Here is a 24,321-nt window from a genome sequence, read left to right on the forward strand (position 1 = left end):
GCATGTGTAAATTCCTGGGCCAGGAATTGAACCTGCAACACGGCAGTGACAACACTGGATCCTTAGCCTGCTAAGGCCACAGAAAACTCCCGAATTTAGATTTTTAAATGGTCCAGGAAAGCTATTTTGGAGCATTCAGTTTCTATGAATTAAAATCTGTGGTTCTGAGGTGTTTTCTACTGCATCAAAATGGAATATCTAATGTTAGGTGAGGATGGGGATTGGGGAAAGCTGCAAAACAATCCCATTTCTGTGACTACACCACTGTGTGTATAGTCATTCAACAGTTTTTTTTTTTTTGAACACCCACTGTGTGCCAGGCACAGTATAATATATCTGTTGGCTTTAAAAAAAACATTATTTTTATAATAAAAAGATAAGAAATACTATACCAAAAAACCTGTGGTTCTTCTGATGTATATTTTATATGTCTTATTATTCTGTCATCAGCAAAATTTCACTTGAAAATTACGAGCCTATATTCTAAGTGAGAAAGCTATAGAGAGAACACCATAACCAAGTGAGGTACTTAATTTAATTCAAGTAATTCTTCAGATAGTCTGAATCATCCAGAAACACAATAAGAGTCTTAACTAGTTGATTAAGCAAGACTTTAGAAAATAGTTAAACTAATTCATCTATCGTTAAAGATTTTCCCTGCCTGAGCTTCATTTTAATTCCCTTCTTCCAGTAATATGAACTATGGATAAATGAGCTGTTCTTCCTCTGTGAAGGACAACCTTTTTTTTTTTTGCCTTTTCTAGGGCTGCTCCTGCGGCATATGGAGATTCCCAGGCTAGAAGTCTAATCGGAGCCGTAGCCACCAGATCCTTAACCCACTGAGTAAAGCCAGGGATCGAACCCGCAACCTCGTGGTTCCTAGTCGGATTTGTTAACCACTGCACCACGATGAGAACTGCAAGGACAACTTTTTGAGTCTTAACTGAGAAGCCTTTCTGGGTACATAGAAGCATTTGGAAGACTGAAAGCATGTTTGTATTCCAAAGAAAATATTAAATCATTATTACAATTAAAAGCTTTTCATAACTGAATGTCAGCCTTGCTTCCAGTACTTAAAAAACATCAATTTTATCAGAACTCTAGGTGAAAACAGAATTCCACTATAATCTGAAAATACTCATCAAAGCCTCACTCAGAGGCTTTGAAATGTAAGAAATATTAATCTAGGGGTCGAGGAGACCTCAGTGTCTCCAAGAATGCTGCTCTGTGGATGCCACCCTAATATGATTTTACCAGAGGGAATAACAGTAATGAAGCAGACAATTAATTTTTTCAGTAAGCCCTATTGTAATTTCGAAACAGGTGGTATGCAAGAACCACATTTAGAAAAATACTGGTTTAATATTAGCTGTCTAGTTCTTAAGGATTCTCATTCTAAAAACTTAGTTATGTTTAGTTTCACTAGTCTCTTAAAATTTTATAGTCTTAAAAATTATTCATTTCTGCCATAGCCCATTTTACAAATATTATCATTCCCAGTTATTTATTAAATTATGCAAAAAAGCTTCATTTCAGCAATCTGATTTTTACTATAGATTTTATTTCCAGGGGGAAAATTGGATAGTTTGAAGCTAGTATACATCTGGGGGTGGGAGGATATTTTTCTCCTACAGGAGAAAGAAAAGTAACTATTAAGTATACCACTAAATTCTTACATAAGAAAATACTACACTAAATTCACATTTATTTTGCCTTCTATGTGTCTATTCACTTTAAGATTTTATTTTTTCTGTTAGAGTTGATTTACAATGTTCTGTCAATTTCTGCTGTATAAAAAAGTGACCCAGTCATACATACATATATACATACACACACACACATTCTTTTTCTTACATTATCCTCCATCACAAGTGACTAGACATAGTTCCCTGTGCTATATATAGCAGGATCTCATTGCTTATCCACTCTAAATGCAACAGTTTGCATCTACTAACCCCAAACTCCCCCTCTCTCCCCCTCCCTTCTATTCCCTTTCTACATAGGAAAAAGTAAAATGCTATCAAAATGTTACTGGAATTACTATGCCACTTCACCATTTAAATAATCCCCTACCCTTTTCCCCTGCAAAATCCCATTAACCCATATTCTCCACTACCTGCAGGGCTGCAAACATCATCATTTCTTCTTCGGTGCATTCAATTTCTTCCAAGAGGATAGCCCATTTGGCCTGCTCATAAAGCTGATTGATTCTGATTGCATCATACTGCAACAAAAGACACACAATTCTTTTGTAATATATCACCTTTAACATTAACAATAAAGACAAAAAGCTATCCAATATACTTATATATACACACACCTAACTGTTCATTTAAAATGGCATTAAAAGATGCCAAAAGATTTTTATGTATTCAGTATTAGAAGTAGCTTTTGTCTATTATTTTCCAGGGAAATAACCACTAGGTATCATAGCCCTTAACAAAAGGAATTTAACTTGAAGACATTAAAGTGAGGTAGAACTAACTCCTTTTCAATATTATTGTTGCAACTTACCACACTAACATGTCATAACCAGAGAGTAAATCAGTCATTTCAAGGAATATTTGCTCACTGTGGAAAAGCACACCCAGACAAAGTGGCAGGTCCGTGGAAACTAACCATTTTAAGAATCCAGCAGTTCCCATTGTAGCTCAGCAGTAACGGATGCAACTAGTATCCATGAGGATGCAGGTTTGATCCCTGGCATCACTCAGTGGACTAAGGATCTGGCATTGCTGTGAGCTGTGGTGTAAGTTGCAGACATGGCTGGGATCTGGCGTTGCTATGACTGTGGCATAGGCTGGCAGCTCTGATTCAACCCCTAGCCTGGGAACTTCCACATGCCATAGGTGTGGCCTTAAAAAGCCAAAAAAAAAAAAGAAGAATCCAAAATAGAAGGTGTGAGTATGTGCACGCACGCAAATGTTAACTATGTTCCCAGAACAGCTTTGACTTTACTAAAATTAGGTATGATATAACCTAAAAAGGAATTTAAATGACTTTTAATAATTCTACTATATACGTTTTGCTGTTGTATAATTATTTAAACACATAATTTGAAATGATACACACATATACATACATTAAAATCTAGACTATAACCTAGACACAAAGGGATGAGAATCAGTCAAGAGAGGCCCCCTCCACCCACAAAATTCAAAATACAAACAAATGAAAAGCAAAAGATCCAAATCTCTGTGCTGTGTGTTTTCTTGGGCAGGGGGCTGGGGAGCAGTGGGGTTGAGGGGAAACATTTCAGATCTCTATAGCAAATTAAAATCTTAACAGAAAAGTAGAGTACTTCAGTAGTACAGATGATGCCAACCATCTGATGGTAAAAACATATTACAGTGTTTGGCTATTAAATTGGAAGACATGCAGACTAAAAAAAAATTTTTTTTGAAGCAACATCTTCTGAGATATATAATTAGAAATCTGAAAGTAACTGAATAGGCTATCTTTCAGAAAACTTTTCTAAAGTACAACTGAAGAGAGATGTTAAAAAAAAATACATTAACTTTACCAATTCTGTAGTACCAAGTGCCTTTATTTTTTTTTTGCCATTTCTTGGGCCGCTCCCGCGCGGCATACGGAGGTTCCCAGGCTAGGGGTCGAATCAGAGCTGTAGCTACCAGCCTAGGATAGGCTAGAGCCACAGCAACGCAGGATCCGAGCCGCGTCTGCGACCTACACCACAGCTCAGCTCACGGCAACGCCGGATCTTTAACCCACTGAGCAAGGCCAGGGATCGAACCCGCAACCTCATGGTCCCTAGTTGGATTCGTTAACCATTGCGCCACGACGGGAACTCCCGCCAAGTGCCTTTAAAATACAAATCAACTAAAAACTCAATTATCTTAACAAAAAAGAAAAGCATTTAGTTACACTTCCCAACGTAATAAAACAATAGACTTATTTAAAATACAGGTGCCTTTCTCCAAAGCTCTGAGTTTTTAATATTATTCAAGACTTACTATATACAGCCAAACAATTCCTCACCCCAACAACCTCCAAAAAAAGCAAACAAAAAGAACAAAAGAGATCCCTCTAAACCCTCGGTACCTTTGGATTCAAATCAAAAAAGCTGTAATACTTGAATCGGAGCAGCAAGGCCTCATTTTCCTTCACATCTTGTTCCATGAGAGATCTTGAGGAATCAAGCCACCTGGACAAATTAACAAGAGCAGTGGAACATAAGCAAGACAGAATTAGTATTTCTACCTCTATGTGGATAAAGATATCTTATTTATTTATTTATTTTGCTTTTTACGGCCATACCCCGGGCATATGGAAGTACCCAGGCTAGGGGTCGAATTGGAGCTACAGCTGCCGGCCTGTATCACAGCCACAGCAACACAGGATCCAAGCCACATCTGCAACCTACACCACAGCTCACAGCAACAATGGATCCCCAACCCACTGAGCAAGGCCAGGGATCAAACCCACATCCTCATGAACACTAGTCAGATTCGTTTCTGTTGTGCCACAACAGGAACGCCAAGAAATTTTAAAATTATGTCTATACTTTAAAACTTACCCTTGGTTGATTTTTGCTTTGTCAAGAAGGGCTTGAGGCTTGAACATTTTCGCCAAGATTTCTGGTGATGTTATTGGTTGACTGACGGCAAGTATACCAGGGTTCCCTTCTGACAAAGCACTGTCACCGAACCAAGCAGAAGTCGGTGACAAGGGGCTTCCATCATGAGCATCGTAAGTGGGGGTCATTGTTTTACTATAAAGTCCTGGGCTTGAATATATACTTCCTAATAAATAACATGAAAAATAGGTAGTTAAGTATGAAGCATGGTATATTAGTTTTCAGTAACACATGCTATAATGATATAAAGCATACTGTGAAACAAAAACTTCATTCTGGAATGGAAAGCCACAGTACATTATTTTACCTGTCTTAAAAACATGAAATTAACTCTTTGTATTAAAAACACGTAATAACAGGCTCAAAAAATATAATTAAATTGGTGGAAATTCTAGGGAAAAAATCAGTTTGAGAGTTAGAATATAAGTTAAGGATATTGCTGAAGCAGACAGACCAACATTTTTGTTTTTAATTGTGCCAAGGCTCACCTTTCAGAGGGCCAATGTAAAGAACATCAGTGCCTATAGGAAAGGAAAGAAAGGAATTCAGAAGGTAAAGGAAAAGCAATAACAGAAGACAGAAACAAAGAATGAAAATGAAAAGAAGGGAAAGGAAAAAACAGATTTTTTCCTAATTGTGAATCATAAACTGAAGTAAATATTTCCAGTGGATTTAAGAGTAAAGAACCTTAGAAGCTATAACCTATTAACCCTTAAGTTTTTGTCCAATTCAAAACAATGAGGTTGTGCTCTAGTCACATGTTTAGTGACAAATATGTTTACATTTATCCCCCTCTAAAATCACCACAGTTTTAAGACAGCTCAATGTAACTGAATAAATTCACATAAATTAAGAGAATAATTTTATGTTGATGTTTTCTCAATGAATAGCTCAACCCATTCCAAAAGATTTACAAATAAAGTATTAAAGCAAAGGGATAGGTAAAATTTTGTCTAGAAAGAGGCTAACAAAGAAAGGTACATTTTATAATTAAACCCCTCAAGGTAGAGATATTGTCTTTTTAATCTTTTCTGCCTCAGTGTTAAAGGAGTAGGCATACAGTAAAGGCTACGTTTTTTTAAAAAAGTTGAATTAGTCCACTGATCATCTATTCTCTGTCATTTAAACTACAAAAATTGGAGTTCCTATCATTGCTCAGTGGTTAACGAATCCAACTAGGAACCATGAGGTTGTGGGTTCAATCCCTGGCCTTGCTCAGTGGGTTAAGGATCCAGCGTTGCCATGAGCTGTGGTGTGGGTTGTAGACGTGGCTCGGATCCCGAGTTGCTGTGGCCCTGGTGTAGGCCAGTGGCTACAGCACCGATTAGACCCCTAGCCTGAGAATCTCCATATGCCACAGGTGTGGCCCTAGAAAAAGACCAAAAAAAAAAAAAAAAAGAAAGAAAGAAAACACAAACCCTACAAAAATTAAGGCGATTATATTGACTTAAAAAAAAATTCAGAATGACACTAAGAGCACCTCCCTTTCAAAGTCCTAACTCTGTTAATTATATTTTGTCCTGTAGTCATAGTTTTTAAAAAGAAAATGTGTAAATGTGTGCCACATTATTAATGAATGATGTTATTAAATGGAATGGCTGTTTTCCTTACCTAGTTTAGGAATATGCTTAAGAATTTCTCTCATCTCTAAGGATACACTACCCCCAAATACACAATGATAGAAACAATTACCTATAAAAAAAAAAGTGGTGGTAATACTAGAGATTTTTGAAGTTGTAAAGACAGTCTAAGAAGAGAACACAAAGTGAGAAAAAGGAAAACAAAAAACAAAAAAAACCCAGCCTCTTACTAGCCACAGGGTATCTGATTTGATGTCCCTAAAAATGTGTTCTCTCAATGAATACTAAAGCAACTTGCAGAATGTGAACACTGTTAAATAAGCAACAAAGACAGCTGTGAATGATCCTTTTTAGCGTTCAAGGAAGAACACTGGGATATTTCGTTGTACCTTTAAAAGCAAGAACCTCAACTCCAAGGGCATTTTGTGATAAGGTTACTTATTAAAAGGGCTGAAAACATTACTCCAGCTCAGCTGGGCAAAAAGGAATTCTGCTATAGAGAGTACACATGTAAATAAGGTGTGGAAAAACATTAACTTCTAGGCAGAATCTTCTCATGGTTTATTTCAAAGATCTAGCAAACAAATCTTTTACGAAACAATTAGAATATTGCAAATTCACTCCTGGTATGATGAATTATAGTTACTATTCTGAACTGAGTAGAGTAAGAATTAACAATTTTCTTTATGAAGTTTCTAAAACAAAGAATGTAGGGGAGTTCTCGCTATATGGCACAATGGGTTAAGAATCTGACTGTAATGGCTCAGATAGCTGCAGAGGTGTTGGGTTCGATCCCCTGGCCTGGTGCAGTGGATTAAAGGATCTGGTGTTTAGATTTAAGATTTAAAAATAAAAACAAAAGATTTAAAAATAAAAACAGAAAAAGTAGAAAATACAGTCCCCTAAATTACGCAACATTTAATAGAATCAGCCACCCAATCACTTCCCTTCCCTCTTTCTTATACTTTGTATAATTTCCATTTCATATTTAGTTACTTCATTTTTCCCATTTATTCTTTTTTTGTTAAGCAATCTATAGTAAGAACTCATTTAGTGTTCCCAACAACCCTATTATTCTCATTTTAAAGGAGCCAGCTGAGGAACAAAGAAGTTAACATACTTGTCCAATGTCAAAAGCTATTAAGTTGGAGAGCCAAGCTATAAGTCAGAAGACTGAAGCTGAACACACTGTCTCCCAGGTACCATAACTTATTTAAGCCATTCTCAACTGGGGTGCATTTACTTATTTTATGAGTTTTATTACTGATGTCACCACTGCTACTGCAAGCAATGCCTTCCAAAAAACACTTGTACTTATTTCCCAATTCTAGCAGCATTGCTAGGTCAGAGGGTACTGAAATGTAAATTCCTTTTAAGTCTCAGTTCAATGATAATCCCAACTAGTCTGTATTCCTGATTGCCCAATTTAAACCATATTTGAAGTAGAAAACTAATACAGGATAAGATGAAGCATCATATGTACTCAGCAATGAAACAGGAGTTTGCTAAACAACATTGAGCAATAACTTAAAAACCATAAGGAGAAATAAATACTTCAATAAGCTCTACAGTCTTGGGCCACCTACTGTAACTATTAAAAAGCCAATGTAACCTAATTGCTCCTCAGTGTATTCCTATATTTTAATACAGTAGAATCTGCCTCATAACTTGGTTATTATATATTCATATATATCTTAAAAATACTAGAGTATTTAATATACTTAAGAAACTTTTCCATCAAAATATCTAGCTCATACTAAGAAAACATTTATACTGAATTTAAAAAAATCAATGTTGATATTACAGATAAATTAAAATACATAAGTATAAGTATGAAATAACTATAAAAGTATTAAGAGGACATAGAGAAGACTTTCTATAATATTTGTGAGGATGTTCTTAAGAGTGAAAATCTAGAACTATAAAGTAAATAAGAGATTTGACGACATAAAAATGTACAACTTTAGTATAGTAAAAAAGACTACAAACAAAGATTTTTAAAATGCTAGTATGGGGGAATTCCCGTCGTGGTGCAGTGGTTAAACGAATCCGACTAGGAACCATGAGGTTGCGGGTTCGGTCCCTGGCCTTGCTCAGTGGGTTATAAGGATCCGGCGTTGCCGTGAGCTGTGGTGTAGGTCGCAGACGCAGCTCGGATCCCGAGTTGCTGTGGCTCTGGTGCAGGCCGGCAGCTACACCTCTGATTAGACCCTTAGCTTGGGAACCTCCAGATGCCGCGGGAGCGGCCCAAGAAATACCAACAACAACAACAATAACAACAACAAAAAGACAAAAAATAAAAAAAATAAAAAAAATAAAAATGCTAGTATGGGGAAAATATTTCTCACATTAAAAGATTAATATCACTAAAACAAAAATATAGATAAAAGAAAATGGGCAAAGTCCATGATTAGAAAATTAATAGAAGAAATAGGAATGCCTAATAAATATATGAAATATTATTCAACTATCATTCCCATTATTCACCAGGAAAATTAAAGTAATTCTGAGATTATTGTCATACTGGCAAATATCTGTAAAGATCTGCAATATTTAGTATTGGGCAGAATGTAGCAAAGGGGCATTTACATATACTGTTGATAGAAATGTAAAGCCATCACCTTTATACTTTTTGGAGTATTGTCAACCCTTGAATGTCACAGGTTTGAACCAGGTGAGTCCACTTATACATGAATTTTCTTCAACAGTAAATACTATTGTACTACATGATCCATGGTTGCTTGAATCCATGTATGCAGAACCTTGGATATGGAAAGCCAACTACAAGTTATACAAAGATTTTTTTTTTTTTCTTCCTTTTTAGGGCCTCACTTGCAGCATATGGAGTTCCCAGGCCAGGGGTCAAAACAGAGCTGCAGTTGCCGCCCTACACCATAGCCACGGCAATACAAGATCCAAGCCGCATCTGTGACAACACCAGATCCTTAACCCACTGAGTGAGGCCAGGGATCAAACCCGCAAGCTCATGGATACTAGTCAGGTTCTTAACCTGCTGAGCCCCAATGGGAACTCCTATACAAAGTCTTTTGATTACAAGGAAGGTGGACCCTCAAGCCCCACACTGTCCAAGGGTCAACTGTATGTTTCAATTTTGGGGAAACTTTTTGAATTATCTAACATAAAAATTAGATTCTACCTAGCTAGAGAAACAGTTAAATGTAGTTTCTCTACATGGAAAAATCTGATCCTATATACAGAGAGATAGGTAGACCTACTCTGACACAGAAAAATTACCAAAACATACTATTTAATGAAAAAAAAACTCACATTGCAGAACAATATATAATTATTAGTCTCTCATTAATGTTATAAAAAATAAAACTAGACATGCTAGTAGATATAAAACACAGAAAAGATACTGGCAAGTTGTATTCCAAATATTTACAACATAGTTACACACAGCAATCAAGAAATGGCTACTTCCTGACAGGGTTTAGCAAGAGGTAAACTGAAGTCAAATTTTCACCTTTGGTTTAGTACATTTCTGTATTACAGTACTTCAATTTTTATGAGACTGTACTAATGAATAACTTTTGTACTTAAAAAAATGGTATGATGTCCCTTACTATGTATCATTGAGTGAAAAACACAAATTACAAATGTGTGTATAACTCAGTCCCAGTTTCATCATTTAAAAACAAATACAGGAGCTCCCGTCATGGCGCAGTGGTTAACGAATCCGACTAGGAACCATGAGGTTGCGGGTTCGATCCCTGGCCTTGCTCAGTGGGTTATAAGGATCCGGCATTGCCGTGAGCTGTGGTGTAGGTCGCAGACGCAGCTCGGATCCCGAGTTGCTGTGGCTCTGGTGCAGGCCGGCAGCTACAGCTCTGATTAGACCCCTAGCTTGGGAACCTCCAGATGCCGCGGGAGCGGCCCAAGAAATGGTAAAAAGACAAAAAAATAAAAATAAAAAAATAAAAACAAATACAGGAGCTCCCAGGTTGATGAATGTCTGGCAGCTCCAAGAAGGCAGGGAAGTTCGCACTCCTTCCAGTAGCCTTGCCTAAGCATCTTTCATTATAAACTGCTTCCCACTGACCACAAAACTCAGCCCACATGTGAACACTGGGAGGAAGTTGGTGTCCATCTGCCATGATGTATCAACTTGAGTCTTTGGCCACTTGTTCACGCGAAGTTACTGAGGGAAGAGACAAGATGGTGGAATAGAAGGACCTGAGCCCACTTCCTCTCATGAAAACACCAAAATCAAAACTAACTGCTAAACAACCATTGACAGAAAACACTGGAACCTACCAAAAAAGATATTCTATAACCAAAAACAAAGAAGAAGCCACAAGATGGTAGGAGGGGGGCTTTCACTATATAATCAAATCTCATACCTGCCAGGTGGGCAACTCATAACTGGAAAATAATTATATTGCAGAGTTTCTCCCACACAAGTGACCATTCTGAGCCCCATGTCAAGCTCCCCTGCCTGGGGGCTCTGGCATCAGGAAGAGGAGCCTCCCCCCCGCCCCCCGCCCCCCGCCCCAAGCATTTGGTATTGAAGGCCAGTGGGGCTTGAGTGCAGGAGCTCCATAGAACTGGTGAAAACAGAGACTCCACTCTTGAAGTGAGCACACAAGGTTTCATGTGCAGTGGGACCCAGAGCAAAGCAGTGACTCCAAAGGAGCCTGGGCCAGAGCCTACCTGCAGGTCTTGGAAGGTCTCCTAGGGAGGCAGGGGTTGGCTGTGGCTCACTGTGGGGACAAGAATACCAGGGATGGAGGCACCAGGAAATATTTATCAACATGAGCTCTGTTGGAGGTCACCATTTTGGCATCAAAACCTGGCCCAACTCAATAGCCTGCAGGCTCCACTGCTGGGATGCCTCAGGCCAAATGACCGTCAGCAGAAAGGCTACCTAAAGTCACCCTGAGCCCACAGCCTGCTCTGAACATACCCCTTGACACAGCCCTGCCCACCAAAAGGACAAGACCCAGCTCCATCCATCAGTGGGTAGGCATCAGTACCTCTCATCAGAAAGCCTACACAAGCCCCTGAACCAACCTTACCACAAATAAACCCACACTTTTTGTCAGTTAATCTATGACAAAGGAGGCAAGAATACACAATACAGAAAAGATAGTCTCTTCAATAGTGGTGCTGGGAAAACTGGATAGCTAACATGTAAAAGAATGAAATGAGAACATTCTTTAACACCATACATAAAAATAAACTCAAAATGGATTAAAGACCTAAATGTGAGACTTGAGGAAATCATCAGCCGAACACTCTTAGAGGAAATCATCAGCCGAACACTCTGGCATAAACTGCAGCAATATCTTTTTGGATCTACTTCCTAGAGTAATGAAAATAAAAATATAAATAAACCAATGGGACCTAATTAAACTTGAAAGCTTTTGCACAGCAAAGGAAACCATAAACAGAACAAAAAGACAAACCAAAGAGTGGCAGAAAATATTTGCAAACAATCCCAACAAGGGATTTCTCTCCAAAACATACAAACTGGGAGTTGCCTGGCAGTCTAGTGGTTAGTACCCACTGCTTTCACCACTGGTCTGAGAATTAAGATCCCACATCAAGCTGCTGCATACTGCAGCCAAAAAAAAGAAACAAACAAATAAAATATGCAAACAGCTGATGCAGCTCAATATAAAAAATACAAACAACCCAATCAAAAACAGGCAAAAGATGTAGACATTTCTCCAAAGACAGAGAGATGGCCAAAAAGCACATGAAAAGATGCTCAACATAACTAATTATTAGAGAAATGCAATCAAAATTACAATGACACAAAAATAAAAATAATACACTGTCTCCCATAAAAAGATGCTCAATAATTATTAATTATTAGAGAAAGCAAATCGAAGTACAATGCTGTTTGACCTCACATGGGTCATAACAACCATCATCAAAAAGACTACAAATAATAAATGCTGCAAAGGATATGGTGAAAATGTAAACTGGTACAACCACTATTGAGAACAGTATGGTGGTTCCTTAAAAAACTAAATATAGAATTGCAGTACAATCCAGCAATCCTACTCCTGGGCATATATCCATAAAAAAAACATTATTTGAAAAGATACAGGAGTTCCCGTCATGGCTCAGTGGTTAACAAATCTGACTAGGAAACATGAGGTTTCGGGTTTGATCCCTGGCCTTGCTCAGTGGGTTAGGAATCTAGCATTGCCATGAGCTGTGGTATAGATCACAGACGCAGCTCAGATCCCTTGTGGCTGTGGCTGTGGCATAGGCCAACAGCTACAGCTCCAATTAGACCCTTAGCCTGGGAATCTCCATATGCTGTGGCAGTGGCCCTAGAAAAGACAAACAAAACAACAATAAAAAAATAAAATAGAAAAGATACACACACCCCAATGTTCACTGCAGGACTATTTATAACAGCCAAGACATGGAAGCAACCTATATGTCCATCAGAGGAATGAATAAAGAAGACAGGGTACATATAGACAGTGGAATATTACTCAGCCTTAAAAAGGAATGAAATAATGCCATTTGCAGCAACATGTATGGACCTAGAGATCAACATACTAAGTGAACTAAGTCAGAGAGAGACCAAATATCATATGATATCACTTATATGTAGAATCTTAAGAAGTGATACAAATGAACTTGTTTACAAAACAGAAACAGATTCACAGACTTCAAATTTCTGGTTACCAAAGGGCAAAGGCGTAGGAGGGGCATAAATTAGTAGTTTGGGATTAACATATACACACCACACTACTATATATAAAGTAGATAATTAACAAGAACCTCCTGAATAGCACAAAGAACTCTATTCAATATTCTCTAATAACCTATATGGGAAAAAGAATCTGAAAATGGATATATGCATATGCATAAATGAATCACTTGCTGTACACCTGAAACTAATACACTGTAAATCAACTTAATATAAAATAAAAATTAAATTTAAAAAGTATAAAAAATATTTTTAAAAATCAAATACATATCTCTGTTGTAATATGTGAATTTTTACTGTGAGCATGCATTATTTTTACAATTGAAGAATAGATTTAAAAAAATGTTTGGATGTTTAAAATGACAAATTCCAACTGGAAAAATGTCATCCTATATGTTGATTTTCCTTACAATACCAAGTAACTGAATTATTGATTACTTTCTGTATTACCTTAGGACCCAGACATTTCCTTTGTCTGGCTGCTTTAAGATTTCTTACAAGTTTCTAACAAGGTAATTTTCTAGTTCTATTACACAATAAATCCCAAAGTTAGTAATTTGTAAGTCAGCACTATACAGTAATTTTTTACTTGGAAAAACTGTTTCCCACAGACATGGGATCAAACCACTTCATCTGGTTCCCTACTCATAGGCTCTTAAAGATTAGATATTTACCCAGCTATGGCTAGTAAGCGTCAATATATTCTAGAGCATAGCCCATAAAAATAACAGAATTTAATAATTCTTTTTTTTTTGTCTTTTGTCTTTTTTGTTGTTGTTGTTATTTCTTGGGCCGCTCCCGCAGCATATGGAGGTTCCCAGGCTAGGGGCTGAATCGGAGCTGTAGCCACCGGCCTACGCCAGAGCCACAGCAACGCAGGATCCGAGCCGCGTCTGCAACCTACACCACAGCTCACGGCAACGCCGGATCGTTAACCCACTGAGCAAGGGCAGGGACCGAACCCGCAACCTCATGGTTCCTAGTCGGATTCGTTAACCACTGCGCCATGACGGGAACTCCTATAATTCTGATTAAGAATTTAACTAAAGTCTAAGAATCATTCATTCACTCATGATCCTTTACCTCTTAAAACATTACTTTTTTAAAAAAAGGCTTTTTTGACGTACAATTTATACACCAATATTTTATCTAACATTCCTGTTAGAATTCAAGATATATATATTTTTTAATGGCCACACCTGTGGCATGTGTAAGTTCCCAGGCTAGGGGGTCGAATGGGAGCTGCAGCTGAGGGCTATACCACAAACACAGCAATACTGGATCTGAGCCACATTTCTGACCTATGCCACAACTTGTGGCAATGCTGGATCCTTAACCCACTGAGCAAGGCCAGGGATTGAACCTGTTTCCTTATGGACACAATGTTGGAGTCTTAACCTGCTGAGCCACAATGGGAACTCCAGAATTCACAAAATATTTAAATATTGTACCTGGAGAGATGATACTATATAATGGTTAGAAACATGCATGCTAGAGCCAGACAAACCTGGTTTTGAATCCTAGCTGTGTCCTAATTAGCTCTGTGACCTTAGGCAAGTTAAAATTACTTAATCCTTTTAATGTTCTCGCCTTGTATGTAAAATGGGGATAATGCCACCAAAATCACTGGTGTTGAGAGAGGATCAAATAAAAGATTATGTATTAAGTTATCATTTATTGAATATATATATGTGTGTATGTATATAAAATACATATAAAAGTGTTAACCATGCTCACACTGAGCATATATATAAAAGTGTTAACCATGATCACACTGAGAAGGTCACAATTCAAGAAGCACATGGGAACTGAACATTGAACCTGTTTCCTCCTCAGTAAAAATGAAGATTATGCCTACTCATTACCACAACCTGTAGTACAGGAACATTTGTGAAGCACTGAGCACAGTGTCTAACATCCCAAAGATGTCATAAACTGAGATATATGGACATTTTGCTAATAATTATGGACAAAACACGCAACTGATCGCATTTCTCAGTAGTTGGTCGGTCTAAATAATTGACTAACATGACTCACAAATCATAAAAGCAGGCAAACCAGATTATTTAACATTTCTTTTAAAAATTAATCATGGGGAGTTCCCACTGTGGTGCAGCAGAAACAAATCTGACTAGTATCCATGAGGATGTGAATGTGATCCCTGGCCTCGCTCAGTGGGTTGGGGATCCAGCACTACCATGAACTGTGGTGTAGATCGCAGACATGGCTCAGATCCCAGGTTGCTGTGGGCGTGGGGTAGGCCAGCAACTACAGCTCTAATTCTACCCCTAGCTTGGGAATGGCCCTAAAAAGCAAAAAATAAAAAATAAAAAATTAATCATGGGAGTTCTCATTGTGGCACAGTGGGTTAGGAATTCAGCTCCAATAGTTCAGGTCACTGTGAGGCAGCAGGTTCAATCCTTGGCTTGGTGGAGAGGGTTAAAGGATCTGGCATTACCCCAGCTGTGCTGTAGTCACAGCTGCAGCTCAGAGTCAATCACTAGCCTGGAGACTTCCTCATGTTGTGGGTGTGGCCATAAATTAATCACATGTTTATAGGATTAAGATGGTGGAACAGAAGGACTGGAGCTCACCTTCTCTCATAAAAAGCAACAAAATCAAAAGCAACTGCTGAACAACCGTCAACCAAACAGACTACAAACTATCAAAGATATCCTAATCCAGAAGACAAAGAGGAGGCCACAATAAGATGGCAGAAGGGGTAATTACGTGATAAAAGGAACCTCATACCACAGAATGGAAAGTAACCATATCACAGACACTCACCTATGGGAGTAAGAGTTTTTGCCTTATGTCAGGTCCCCACGCCTGGAGCTCTGGCATTGGGAGAAGGAGCCCCCAGAGCATTTGGCACTAAAGGTCAGTGATGATTGTGTGCAGGAGCTCCGCGGAACTGGGGGAAATGGAGACCTATTCTTGTTTTTTTGTTTTGTTTTGTTTTTTTTTTTTTTTTGCTGTTTTAGGGCTGCACCTGCAGCATATGGAAGTTTCCAGGCTAGGGGGTCAAATCGGAGCTGTAGCTGCCAGCATACACCACAGCAACTCAGGATCTGAGCCGCGTCTGTGACCTACACCACAGCTCACAGCAACGCCAGATCCTTAATCCACTGACCAAGACCAGGGATCGAACCCACATACACATGGATACTAGTTGAGTTCAGTAACCACTAAGCCACGAAGGGAACTCCTTTTTTTTGGTTGTTTTTGCGCTTTGTTTAGACTCTTTTCTTGAAAGATACACACAGACTTTCATGTGAACTGGGTCCCAGGGCAAAGCAGAGACTCCCTAAGAATTGGGATCAGGCCTGCCTATAGTTCTTGGAGGATTTCCTGGGAAAACATAGGGTGACTGTGGCTCATTGTGGGGGAAGGACATCGGAGGCAAAGGTCTCAGGAATAATCATCAGTGTGTTCCTCTTGAGGTGGCCATTTTGCAAAAATCTGGCCCCACCTGTCAGGGCTGAGAAGACCCAGGCCAAACAATAATCCAAGGGGATCTAAGCAAACAGACTGCCCAGGCTGGCTAAAGACTCCCCAGGCACACAGCAGCCTCTAATCCCACCCAGAGACAAAGCCTCACCCACCAGAAGGATAAGAATCAGCTCCACCTACCAGTGGGCAGGCACCAGTCCCTCCAATCAGAAAGCCTACAGCAAGCCCCCATACCAATTTCAGCCACAAGGGAGGTGGGCATCAGAAGCAAAAGAGGCTACAACTCTACTGTCTGCAAAACGGAGACCACACCAAAAATCTATACAAAATGAAAAGGCAGAGAATTATGACTCAGATAAGGAAACAAGAAAAAAAAACCAGAAAAACAGCTAAGTGATCTCAATTATCAACCTCCATGAAAAAGACTTTAGACAGTGAAGATGATTCAAGACATTAGACATTAAAAAAAAAAGACATTAGAAATAAACTGGAGGCAAAGATTGATAAATTACAAGAAACACTGAGCCAAGAAATACAAGATGTAAGCATTAAGCAAGCAGAGATGCAAAATACAATAAATGAAATAAAAAATTCATTAGAAGCAACCAAAAGCAGAATACAGGAGGCAGAATGAATAAGCAAGGTGGAGGACAGACTAGTGGAAATCACTGACATGGAACAGAAAAGAGAAAAAAGACTGAAAAGAAATGAAGACAGTCTAAGAAAATTCTGGGACAATGTTAAAGGCGCCAACATCCGTATTATAGGGGTGCCACATAAAAAGAAAGGAACAGAGAAAATATCTGAGGAGATAAGAGCCGAAAATTTCCCTAACATGGGAAGGAATCACTCACTCAAATCCAGGAAGCACAACGAGTACCATAGAAAATAAACCCAAGGAGGGACAACCAAAGACGTATATTAATCAAACTGACCAAAATTAAAGATAAAGAGAAAATACTGAAAGCAGCTAGGGAAAAGAAGCAAATAACATACAAGAGAACCTTGATAAGGTCATGGGCAGATTTTTCAGCAGAAACTCTGCAAGCCAGGAAGGAACGGCACAATATACCTCAAGTGATGAAAGGAAATAACACCGACCAAGATTACTCTAACACAGCAAGGCTCTCATTCAGATTTGAAGGAGAAATAAAAAGCTTTACAGACAAGCAAAAGCTAAGAGAATTCAGCACCACTAAACCAGCTCAACAACAAATACTAAAGGAACTTCTCTAGGTGGAAAAGAAAAGGCCACAACCAGAAACAAAAACATTACAAATGTCAAGGCTCACCAGTAAAGGCATATATATAGTAAAGGTAGGAAATCATCCACACACAAATGTGCTACCAAAATCAGAATTCGTGAGAAGAGGAGGGTACAAATGCAGGAAAATGGAGATGCAATTAAGAGACCAACAACTTAAAACAACATTGTGTGTGTGTGTGTATATATAGACTCCTATATCAAAACTTCAGGGTAACTGCAAACCAAAAATCTATGATAGATACACTAACAAGAAAAACAACTCAAAATACAACACTAAAGATAGTCATCAAGCCACAGAGGAGAACAAGAAGGGAAGAAAAAAGCCCAACAAAAACAAATTCAAAACAGTTAATAAAATGGCAATGAGAACATACATCAATAATTACCTAAAATGTAAATGGACTAAATGCCAACCAAAAGACATAGACTGGCTGAATGGATACAAAAACAAGACCCATATATATGCTGTCTTCAAGAGACCCACACGAATTGAAAGTGAGAGGATGGAAGAAAATATTCCATGAAACAGGAATCAAAAGAAAGCTGGAGTAGTAATACTCATATCAGACAAAATGGACCTTAAAGAATATTATAAGAGACAAAGAAGGATATTACATAATGATCAAAGGATCAATCCAGGAAGAAGATTTAACAATTGTAAGTATATATGCATCCAACACAGGATCACCTCAACATATAATGCAACTGCTAACAACTTTAAAAGGAGAAGTTGACAGTAACACACCCCACTTACAGCAATGGACAGATAAACCAGAGAGAAGATCAACAAGGAAACACAAGCCCTAAAATGACACATTAGATCAGATGGACTTAATAGGTATTTCGAGAACATTCCATCCAAAACAGCAGAATACACAATCTTCTCAAGTGCACACAGAACATTCTTTAGGACTGATCACATTCTGGGATACCAATCAAGCCTTGGTAACTTTAAGAAAATTAAATCATATCAAGCATCTTTTCCAAACACACTGCTATACAACTGGAAATCAACGACAAGAAAAAAACTGCAAAAAACACATGGAGACTAAACAATATACTACTAAACAAACAATGGATCACTGAAGAAATCAAAGAGGAAATTAAAAAATACCTAGAAGCAAATGACAACAAAGACACAATAATCAAAAACCTACAGGATGCAGCAAAAGCAGTTCTAAGAAGGAATTTTATACCAATACAAGCCTACTTCAGGAAACAAGAAAAAGCTCAAATAAATTAGCTAACTTTACATCTAAAGCAACTAAAGAGAGAAGAACAGACAAGGCCTAAAGTTAGCAGAAGGAAAGAAATCATAAATATCAGAGGAGAAATCAATGAAATAGAAATGAAGAAAACCACAGAAAAAGATCAATGAAACTAAAAGCTGGTTCTTTGAAAATATACACCTTAGATTCATCAAGAAAAAGAGAGTACTCAAATCAATAAAATTAGAAATGAAAAAGGAAAAGTTACAGTAGACTTCACGGAAATACAAAGGATCATAAGAGACTACTAAAAGCACCTATATGCCAATAAAACAGACAACCTAACAGAAATGGACAAATTCTTAGAAAAGTACAATCTTCGAAGACTAAACCAAGACAAAATAGAAAAGATGAATGGATCAATCACAAGTATTGAAATTGAAACTGTGATTAAAAAACTTCCAACAAACAAAAGTCCAGGACCAGATGGTTTCACAGGCAGTCTATGAGACATTTCGACAAGAGTTAACACCTACCCTTCTGAAACTATTCCAAAAAACTGCAGAAAAAGGAATACTCCCAAACTCATTCCATGAGGTCACCATCACCTTGATACCAAAACCAGACAAAGATACCACAAAAAAAAGAAAATTATAGGCCAATATCACTCATGAACATAGATGCAAAAATTCTCAACAAAATACTAGCAAACCAAATTCAGCAATACATTGAAAGGATTGTACACCATAATCAAGCAGGATTTATCCCAGGGATGCAAGGACTCTTCAATATCCATAAATCAATCAGTGTGATACACACCATTAACAAAATGAGGAATAAAAACCATATGATCCTCTCGATGCATGCAAAAAAAGCTTTTGACAAAATCCAACACCAATTTCTGATAAAAAACCCTCCAGAAAGTTTTTTACCTACCACAACATGATAAAGGCCATCTTTGACAAACCCAGAACTAACATCATTCTCAATGGTGAAAAGCTGAAAGAACTTCCACTGTGATCAGGAACAAAACAAGGATGTCCTCTCACCACTACTATTCAACATAATTTTGGAAGTCCTAGCAACAACAGTCAGAGAAGAAAAAGAAATAAAAGGAATCCAAATTGGAAAGGAAGAAGTAAAACTATCACTATTTGCAGATGACATGATACTATATACCTAGAAAATCCTAATGATGCTACCAGGAAACTGTTAAGAGCCCATTAATGAATTTGGTAAAGCTGAAGGATACACAGAAATTGTTAAACATACTAACAATGCAAAATCAGAAAGAGAAGTTAGGGAAACAAACCCATCTGCCAACGCATGAAAAAGAATAAAATACTTAGGACTAAAGCTACCTAGAGACAAAAAACGCTGATGAAAGAAATCAACGGCGACACAGACAGACAGAAAGACATACCATGCTCTTGGATTGGAAGAATTGATATGGTCAAAATGACTATACTACCCAAGGCAAACTAAGATTCAATGCAATCCCTATAAAATTACCAATGACATTTTTCAGAGAACTAGAACAAAATATTTTAAAGTTTGTTTGGAAGCACAAAAGACCCAGAATAGCCAAAGCCATCCTGAGAAAGAAAAAGAGCCGGAGGAATCAGGCTCCCTAGCTTTAGACTATACTACAAAGCTACAGTCATCAAAACTGTATGGTACTGGCACACACACACACACACACACACACACACACACACACACACACACACACAAACACAGAAAGAGATCAGTGGAACAGGATAGAAAGCCCAGAATTAAGCCCATGCACCTACAGTCAAATAATCTATGACAAAGGAGGCAAGGCTATACAATGGAGAAAAGACAGCCCCTTCAATAAGTGTTGCTGGGAAAACTGGACAGCCACATGGAAAAGAATGAAATTAAAACACTTCCTAACACCATACACAAAAATAAACTCAAAATGGATTAAAGACCTAAATATACGAGCAGATACTATAAAACTCTTTTAAGAAGAAAACATGGGCCAAACAGTCTCTGACAATAAACCACAGCAATATCTTCTCAGAGCCACCTCCTAGAGTATTGACAATAAAAACAAACAAATGGGACCTAATTAAACTTGAAAGTTTCTGCAAAGCAAAGGAAACCCTAAACAAATGAAAAGACAACCCACAGAATGGGAGAAAACATTTGCAAATGAAGCAATTGACAAGGGATTAATCTTCAAAATGTATAAACACCTCCTGCAACTTGATACCCAAAAAACAAACAACTCCATTAAAAAACTGGCAGAAGAACTCAACAGTCTCCAAAGAAGGCATATAGATGGCCAAAAAACACATGAAAAGATGTTCAACATCACTAATTACTAGAGAAATGCAAATCGAACCTGTTATGAGGTACCACCTTACACTGGCCCAAATGGCAATCACTCATCAAAAGGTCTACAAACAGGAATTCCTCAATGGTCGTCATCAAAAAGTCTACCAACAGGAGTTCCCATTGTGGCACAGTGGAAACAAATCTGACTAGGAACCATGAGGTTGCAGGTTCAATCCCTGGCCTCGATCAGTGGGTTAAGGATCTGGCGTTGCAGTGAGCCGTGGTGTAGGTTCCAGACGTGGCTTGGATCTGGCGTTGCTGTGGCATAGGCCGGCAGCTGTAGCTCCGATTAGACGCCTAGCCTGGGAACCTCCATATGCCATAGGTGCAGCCCTAAATATACAAAACCCACACACAAAGTCTACAAACAAGAAATGCTGGAGAGGGTGTGGAGAAAAGGAAACGTCTTGCACTGTTGATAGGAAAGTAAATTGGAGCAACCACTGAGGAAAACAGTATGGAGATGCCTCAGAAAACTAAAGATAGCATTACCATGTGATCCAGCAATCCCACTCCTAGGCATCAATCCAGAGAAAACCATTACTCAAAAGATACATGTACCCCAGTGTTCACTGCAGTGCTATATATAATAGCCAAGACATGGAATCAACCTAAATGTCCATCAACAGAGGAGTGGATAAAGATGTGGTACATATATACAATGGAATATTACTCAGCCATTAAAAGGAAAGAAATAATGGCATTTGCAGCAACATGGTCAGACCTAGAAATTATCATGCTAAGTGAAGTCAGTCAATGAGACACCAACATCAAATGCTCTCACTTACATGTGGAATCTAAAAAAAGGACCCAATGAACTTCTTTGCAGAATAGATACTGACTCACAGACTGAAAAACATGGTTTCCAGAGGAGACAGGTTGAGGGGCTGGGGGGATAGGCTGGGGGTTTGGGATGGAATGCTACAGAATTGGGTTGTGATGATCACTGTACAAATATAAACGTAATAAAATTCACTGAGTTAAAAATTAAAAAAATCATGTTACTTTTCACATGCATATAGGATTTTTCTGTATAGATCATCAATCTTTGTGATCATCTATCTTTGTGTACTTTCTCAGCATTTTACATCAACTCCTCAAATATTTTTAACTATACTGCTTGAGTGTAGAAGTGTTTTTCATCAAACTCCTTGGGTGCAGACACTAAAACCCACTATTTTTCTTTTTGCCTATAATATTTTTTAAAATTTATTGTCATATATTTGACTTACAAAATTAAAACCTCTTTTTTAAAAAAAAATCCTTCACTCAAAACACTGTCATTTCACAGACACAAGGGAGCACAAAAGTGTATGGTTCCATTCATATGAGGTTCAAGAACAGACAACACTATTCTGTGCTGAGAGAGGCAAAAAGTGGTCATTAGGGAAAAGACATGCAAGAGGCCTTCTGGGTTTTCGGTATCATGCTATATGCCAGATCATGTTCTGGATGGTTACAAGGTGTGTACATGTGTAAACATTCATCAGTAATTTAACATCTGTTCATTTTATTGTTTGTAAAACACACACACACACGCACGCACACACACAAAACAACTCAATTTAAAAGAAAAAGTTACTTACTCTAAAAGATCTGTCATTTTCCCTCATCTTAATTCATCATCCTTTGTCTTTGAATTGTCTTTTCTCCCCCTCCCCCTTTTTTTTTTTCTGACAGGCTAGGGATTGAATCATAGTTGCAGCTACTGGCCTATGCTACAGCCTCAGCAACACCAGATCAAAGCGGAATCTGCAAGGTACATTGAAGTTTGCAGGAACGCCAGATCTTTAACCCACTGAGCAAGGCCAGAGGTTGAACCCATATCCTCATGGACACTATGTCGGGTTCTTAACCCATTGAGCCACAACAGCAACTCCCAAATTGTCTTTTCTTAAAGCACTATATAACAGCTCTCATTTGCAGTTCTAAAACCAATCCTACTAGATTTTAACCACTCCAAAATAATCCCATAAATATACTTCTCCATGCGGTTCTTTGAGGATTAAATGAATTTCCATTTAAACTAAAAAAGATAACTGCAGGTAGGGGCTATGTCTACTGTCAGATGCTTTCATCTATATAAATCAAGTTTACATCAGGGTTTAAAATTAACATTCTAATGACAGACACAATCTTTTGTTCTCTTTTACCTCCTTTCTGTCGACTTTTACCACAACTCAAAACACTTTCCTCTCATTCCCTCCTCCACACTTCACTGGAATTAAACTTGATACTCTTTCCAAAAATTCCTTCGTTTTGTAACATATTTAGAAACCAATGACTCTACAATGCACTAAATTCCTTGGCCTGAAGCTCCTTGGAGGTCTCTCGCCCATGAATTGGCTCAAATGGCTTATTTACACATCTTGTTCTTTTTTTTTGCCAGGATGTCCTTTGTTAATATCATTCTTTCTGCTTGGATGGACTTTTCTTCTCATGAAAATCCCAGTCACTGGAATCCTAGCTAATTCACAACTTACTAACCCAAACCATAAACTGAATATACCCTATTTGGAATTGTTTTGTCTTCTGAATTCCTATGACATTATTTTCTACAACATTCATTTAATTTTTGTGTATTACTTCCTTAAATAAAGTAACTGTGTTTTTCAACTAGCCTATAAATTACTTAAGAGTGAGGATTCTCTTATTTCTTGGTACCTCTCAAATGTAATCAGTACATGAGTAGTGACATAAAAGTTACAAGGTATGTGACTTTAGACATTCCTAACTTTACTGTACCATAATATCTTCACCCATATATGTGAGAAATAACATAATCCACTTCAGTGGGTTGTAGTGAGAATTAAATGGATTTCCATAGGTAAAGTGTGTGAAATATTTCTGGGCATGCATAAACTCTATGTTTGCTGTTTACTTTCATTACCATCATCATCACCCCAGAATTTAAAAAACAAGGAGTGAACTGAATTAGTAAAATCAGCTTACCGATTTGCTTCAGGGTTTTATCCTAAGAAATGGATTTGTAAATGTGTGGCCAATGGGAACATGGGAAACTGTAATGTCCCAGGACTAGGACCTGTGTAATATAATTAATTAGTCATATCACTTCCCCAAAGACACTACCTATGTTCCTACTGAATGCCATATGCTGAGTTTGGTCCTGGTAACAAAAAGGTAAGAAACAGTCT

The 24,321-nt window shown here is 38.0% G+C and overlaps 1 protein-coding gene across 7 annotated transcripts in view; it reads right to left on the minus strand.

Moving 5' to 3' along the window:
- Nucleotides 1-24,321, minus strand: part of FERMT2 (FERM domain containing kindlin 2) — an 87,298-nt gene that overhangs the window by 20,852 nt on the left and 42,125 nt on the right. For 4 of the 7 annotated variants that reach the window (XM_047767355.1, XM_047767356.1, XM_047767354.1 and 1 more), the window contains exons 5-8: nucleotides 5,086-5,118; nucleotides 4,538-4,763; nucleotides 4,063-4,165; nucleotides 2,117-2,224 (exon numbers count right to left, since the gene is read on the minus strand). In XM_047767355.1, the coding sequence (XP_047623311.1) occupies nucleotides 2,117-2,224; nucleotides 4,063-4,165; nucleotides 4,538-4,763; nucleotides 5,086-5,118 (470 nt within the window). The remainder of the gene's footprint in view (nucleotides 1-2,116; nucleotides 2,225-4,062; nucleotides 4,166-4,537; nucleotides 4,764-5,085; nucleotides 5,119-24,321) is intronic. The other 3 variants (XM_047767359.1, XM_047767357.1, XM_047767360.1) reach the window with 1 other exon arrangement.

This window comes from Phacochoerus africanus, chromosome 2, assembly GCF_016906955.1.
Source record: "Phacochoerus africanus isolate WHEZ1 chromosome 2, ROS_Pafr_v1, whole genome shotgun sequence".
NCBI classification, from domain to species: domain Eukaryota; kingdom Metazoa; phylum Chordata; class Mammalia; order Artiodactyla; family Suidae; genus Phacochoerus; species Phacochoerus africanus.